The sequence below is a fragment of the Myotis davidii genome, unplaced genomic scaffold (assembly GCF_000327345.1).
Source record: "Myotis davidii unplaced genomic scaffold, ASM32734v1 scaffold668, whole genome shotgun sequence".
NCBI classification, from domain to species: Eukaryota; Metazoa; Chordata; class Mammalia; order Chiroptera; family Vespertilionidae; genus Myotis; species Myotis davidii.
In genome coordinates, this window is record NW_006299394.1 from 251,895 (window position 1) to 257,984 (window position 6,090).

General features: G+C 45.3%; 1 protein-coding gene across 4 annotated transcripts in view; it reads left to right on the forward strand.

The window, feature by feature from the left end:
- TMCO1 (transmembrane and coiled-coil domains 1) overlaps window positions 1-6,090 on the forward strand; it is a 25,110-nt gene that overhangs the window by 14,388 nt on the left and 4,632 nt on the right. Inside the window, exons 7-8 of one of the 4 annotated variants that reach the window (XR_001515770.1) lie at window positions 3,474-3,509; window positions 3,542-3,594. The exons of 2 other annotated variants lie outside the window; for them this stretch is intronic. Coding sequence is in view for 1 of the 2 variants with exons in the window: in XM_015571298.1 (XP_015426784.1) it covers window positions 3,429-3,437 (9 nt within the window). In the remaining variant the exon portion in view is untranslated. Of the gene's footprint in view, window positions 1-3,428; window positions 3,510-3,541; window positions 3,595-6,090 lie in introns of those variants that run through there. One more of the 4 variants, XM_015571298.1, reaches the window with a different exon arrangement.

The following is a 6,090-nucleotide window of genomic DNA, read 5'->3' on the forward strand; positions in this document are numbered from 1 at the left end:
ACATAAAGTACATTCCACATTATTGTAAAACCACTCTCCATCTCTAGAACTTTTATTTATTATTTTTTAATATATTTTTTGAATTTTAATTTCTTGATTGATTTATTACATATGTGTCCTTATCCCCACATTACTCCCAATCCACCCCCCATGCCTTCACCCCCCTGTTGTCTGTGTCCATTGGGTAGGCCTATATGCTTGCATATAAGTCCTTTGGTTGATCTTTCCCCCTTACCCCCACCCTCCCCCGGCTGTAGAATTTTTAAGTCTCAAATGGAAATCTTCCCCATTAAACACTAACTCTCTCTGTCCCCTCCCCCAGCCCCACAACTACCATTCTACTTCTTTCTGTCTCTGTGAATTTGACTGCCCGTATTTGTGAATTTGACCTCATATAAGTAAAATCATATAATAGTTTTGCCCTTTTGGGACTGACATAATGTTTTAAGGTTTACCCACATCGTTATATTTCAGAATTTCTTCCTTTTTTAAAAATATATTTTTATTGATTTCAGAGAGGAAGGGAGAGGGAGAGAGAGAGAGAGAAACATCAATGATGAGAGGGAATCATTGATCAGCTGCCTCCTGCACACCCCCCACTGGGGACCGAGCCCACAACCCAGGCATATACCCTTGACTGGAATGGAACCTGGGACCCTTCAGTCCACAGGCTGACGCTCCATCCACTGAGTCAGACCAGCTGGGGCTCCTTCCTTTCTTAAGGCCAATACTACTTCACTGTGTGGATGGACCAGCCACATTTTGTTGATCTGTCGTCTGTCATGGATACTTAACGCTGTTTCCACTTTTTTGTTGTTAATCCTCACCAGAGGATATGGCTGCCTCCCACACACGCCCCAACTGTGTCTGGGGATAGAGCCTGCAACTGAGGCATGTGCCCTTGACTAGAATCGAACCCGGGACCCTTCAGTCCATGGGCCAACACTCCATCACTGAGCCAGACCAACCAAGGTTCTGTTTCCACCCTTGAATGTCCGAGTTCTTATATTCAGATGTGGAATTGCTGAGTCACAGTGCAATTCTGTGTTTAATTCGTGGAGGAATCACCAGACAGCTTTGTGCAACCACTGTGCCCTTTTACCCAGCACTCCACCACCAGCTTGCCGCCGTGTTTTAAAAGATGCAAGTCATTTCTCATCTTTTAGTTTCAGTGAGTGGAAACCATAATTTCATTTATTCAGGTTAATGTTTATGCTGCACATTAGAAACGATATATATTTTATGCAGTTCCCTCCACCACTGGGCATGGCTTGCTTGTTTTAATGGGGAAGTCTTCTCACAGTGAATTAGAATAGAGCACAGGAGAGTGTCGTTAAAGTGTCCACTGAGGGGACTGGATACTTTGACCACCAGGTTTTCTGAATTTATGTTTGTAAAAGTCTTTTACTTGTGAAAGAGTATGACTACACTTACACGTGTAGTTAATAACCTGTCAACCAGAACCCACTTCCTCTACTGCCTGTGTGAGGGTTGATTAAACAGCGAGCTCCGCTGGTCCCTTCATACAGGAACGCTCCCTGCTACGAGGAGGTGTGATATTAGGTTGAATTAAGGGTAGCCATCTGCTTCTCTCATTTCCCCTGTCCTTAAGACTGGTGTTCATATTAGTAACTAGAGGCCCAGTGCACGAAATTCATCCACCGTTAGGGTCCCTAGTGGCTGTTGGCTGCCAACCGGGGCCTCCCTTCCCCTGGCTGCCTGCTGCTGCCACCGGCCTAGGCAGGGCTGGCCCTGGGGGGAGGGCGAGGGCGGTTGGCCAGCCAGCCCCGCCCCCTGGTCGAACTCCCAGTAGAGGGGACAATTTGCATATTAGGCTTTTATTATATAGGATAATTCCTTGATAGAGTCATCTGTCTATTCACTTATTCATTCCACAAAATTGAGCACATACATGTACCAGGCTCTGTGCCGGAGGCCCTGTGTTCAGTTGTAGACAAACTGACATGTGGTTGTGGTTCTTGCCTTCATGGAGCTTGTTTCTTTTGAAATAAAAAGATTAATTTTCCACCTGTAGCTTCACTTTTTTAAAAAAAATATATTTTATTGATTTTTTACAGAGAGGAAGGAGGAGAGATAGAGAGATAGAAACGTCGATGAGAGAGAAACATCGATCAGCTGCCTCCCGCCTGGCTCCTACTGGGGATCGAGCCCACAATCCCTGCATGTGCCCTGGCTGGGAATCGAACCAGGGACCTCTCGGTTCATGGGTGGACACGACACTCAACCACTGAGCTACAGCGACCAGGCCCAAGTGAACGAGCCCTGACCGGGTTGGCTCAGTGGATAGAGCGTCGGCCTGCGGACTCAAGGGTCCCAGGTTCGATTCCGGTCCCGGGCATGTGCCTTGGTTGCGGGCACATCCCCAGTAAGGAGTGTGCAGGAGGCAGCTGATCGATGGTTCTCTCTCATGGATGTTTCTAACTCTATCCCTCTCCCTTCCTCTCTGTAAAAAATCAATAAAATATATATTTTAAAAAAAAGAGTGAACAAGTGAGACATGTGATGCTGGGCTGATGTTGTGGCATTCACTGTGACGTTTGCTGCGCCAGCTAGCGGTGGGGTATCTGAAGCTGGCTCATAACCCGAATTTTAGTTTGCAACTCAAAGCAAAAAATCCGCCTACAGACGGCTTGTATCTCGAAAAACTCGTTAGTCGGGACACTCGTAAGTCAAGGCCCCACTGTACATCTGAGTTTATTTCTGTTATGCTAATCATTCTAAGTAAATTAGACAAAGAAGCAAATTAGACAAAGAGTAAACAAAGTGTTTGTGAGCCTGGTTTTCGTCTATTGCATGTCATGTTCCCTTTCTAGGGTGTTATTAGTCTATGGTTTACCACTGACTTAGGAGCTTTCAAGGAAAATGAAATAATATTATTATGCTGATCATACAGGGTAGGGCAAAAGTAGGTTTACAGTTATGAATATGTGAAACATCGCTTATTCTTATATTCATCTTTATTAATTATTGCATTGTTTCCCATACGAACAACTGTAAACCACCTTTTGCCCCGCCCTGTGTAATGGAATTGAAGCCCCATTTCTCCTCTAAGATGGTGGGAGAGGGAGAATGCATGTGAGGCTGAGAACCTGCAGCATTGGCAGGTTGAATCTTACTCCCACTGAGGCGGAGTGTCCTGGGGAGTCCTGTAGCCTCTCGGAGCCCCGTTTTCATGGAGGTGACATGGGGTCCATGGCAGCCCCCACTTGTGTGACGTCAGATGGTAGTCTGGAACGGAAACAGTTGTTCCTACAGCCGCCCAAGTTCCAGCCCAAGATAGGACAGTGTTCCTTTTCACAGATTAAGACATGACATGTCATATTAACTTGAAATAAATCTAGTGACCTTTGCTGATTTTATCTTTCTCCTTTTGTTTACTTCCTTAACGTCTGGTGATTAACAATTAGCTGCCTTGACCTTCACACCCAGCTATTTCCTTTGTGCATTTGTAGCGGTGGAAGCAGTAGGCCCGCCAACTTCCCTGAGAGGTGTCAATAACAGTCCAGGGTGGTGACGGGAGGTGTCAATAACAGTCCAGGGTGGTGACGGGCATTTCCTTCATCCTCCATTAAGGTACTTGCTTTTGTTGTCCTTGTTATGAGTCAGTGGCTTGGCTGAATGGTTATCTCTGTATAAAGTGCTCTGCCTCTCATCTCAGTAAAACTCCAAGTGAACCTGCCTGTCAATAGCTGGGGGAGACAGGTCTATTCTTATAGATTCATGGGGTTGTGAAATCCAGAAGGATTAGTGGTTCTGAGGAAATGCAGAACTCAAAATGCGAACAAATCCACAGTAATTGTAGAGTGTGAATGCTCGTGTGTGTGTGTGTGTGTGTGTGTGTGTGTGTGTGTGTGTGTTTACAATATGGTGTTGGAGAGAAAAACATGCTGTGGACACATAGTGGCTTACGTATCACAAATGTCCACCCTGTGACCACTTCCACCCCGCCCCCTCTCCAGGCCTTCACCACCCTATTGTCTGTGTCCATGGCTTTGCATATAAGTTCTTTGGTTAGCCTCTTCCCCCTCCCCACTTCCCTCTGAAACACGTCAGTCTGTTGCATGCTTCAGTGTCTGTGGCTCTTTTTTAAAATATATTTTTATTGATTTCAGGGAGGAAGAGAGAGGGAGAGATAGACACATCTATGATGAGAGAGAAGCATGGATCAGCTGCCTCCTACACACCCCCCCCACTGGGGATGGAGCCCACAACCTAGGCACGTGCCCTGACTGGGAATCTTACCATGACCTCCTGGTTCAGAGTTAGACGCTCAACCACTGAGCCACACTGGCCAGGCTCTAGTTCTATTTTGTTTATTAGATTCCACAGCAAATCCTTGTTCTTTTTCTTTTATTGTTTAAAGTATTACAAATAGTAGTACATATGTCTCCTTTTTTCCCCCCATTGACCTTCCCCCTGCTTCCCATACCCGTTCCCCCCCCCCAGTACATGCCCTCACCCACCCCAGTGTCTTGCATCCATTGGTTATGCTTATATGCATGCACACAAGTCCCTCAGTTGATCTCTTACCTCCTCCCCCCCCAACCCTCCCAGCGTTCCCGCTGTAGTTTGACAGTCTGTTTGATGCACATCTTTTTTCTTTAGGATATCTTCACTGGCTACAATATACTGGGCTTATTGTTTTTGTTTTAATCCTTTCAGCATCTTAACATACCTTCCCACTATCTTTTGCCTCCATTCTCTCTTTCTTTTTTTAAAAAAAATATATTTTATTGATTTTTTACAGAGAGGAAGGGAGAGGGAGAGAGAGTTAGAAACATCCATGAGAGAGAAACATCATCAGCTGCCTCCTGCACACTCCGCACTGGGGATGTGCCCGCAACCAAGGTACATGCCCTTGAGTGGAATCGAACCTGGGACCCTTCGGTCCGCAGGCCAACGCTCTATCCACTGAGCCAAACCAGTTAGGGCTGCCTCCATGATTTCTGATGAGAAGTCCACGTATGTCTGTAGATAAGGTCACTTCCGTCTGGCTGCTTTCTGACTTTCTCTTTGAGTTTGGTTTTCAGCAGTCTATGATGTGTGTAGGCTTTAGAAAGTAATTTTTATCCTACCTAGATTTTCATTGAATCTTAGAAAATTTCAGGCATACTTTCTTCAAATATTTTTTTCTGGCCCATTCTTTCTTCTTCTGTGATTCTAGTTAAGTGTTAGTCTTTTTGGTATTGTCCAACAAGACACTGAGGCTCTATTTAATTTTTAAAAAGACTTTATTTCTGTTCTTAGGATAATTTGTGTTAATCTGTTGTCTGGGTTACTGACTCCTTTGTCATTGCTAATATGAGTGAGCCCCAACTCCATGCAGTGATGGTTAAATTTTGATATAATATATTTTAGGTCCAGAATGTTTTTTGCATCCTCTGCATTCTGTATTATGGGAACCTGATGAGCAATTGTAATCAGTTGTGAGAAGCCTGATTGCCAGCTGCCAGCGAGACAAAGCGTGAACCGGCGATTTCCATGCTGAGTTATTTTAGCTGAATGACTAAGGAATAACATTTAGCAGAATGTCTTTATTGCCAGTGACCTGGTTCTTCCCAAAGCAACTTCCTCTTCTTGGTCACTCGTCCTGCCTTTGCAAAGAGGAAGGAGCGCAGATCCTGCAGTGGCATTTTTCTGGGTTTCCTGCCAATACAAGGTGTGATTACAGGAAAATGCTTTTCCTTCTGACACACACTCTTCAGTTGTGCCCTGTTACACAGGACTGGACAGAAAGTCAAAAGAATTGTTCTATATTCTTCTAAACCTGTGCTTAGTAGTGTTCTTCTACTTTATATCATCTTTATAATATGTTAAAACACCTGTCTTCTAGCAGAATTCATGTTCCTAGACACAATCTTCCTAATTAAGTAGGCCTGAAAAATGGCCTCCAGGAGGAGCACGGAGGGGCGTGGCTCCACAGTCAGGACAAGTTTCATGGAGGAGGTACTGGAAGATGTAGAGGGTAGCATGCCCTCAAGTCCCTGCCACACGGCATGGTGCTCAGGGAGGGATGCTGCGGGAGGGGGAGGCTCAGGGAGGGATGGGGGGGCACAGGGAGGGAGGCTC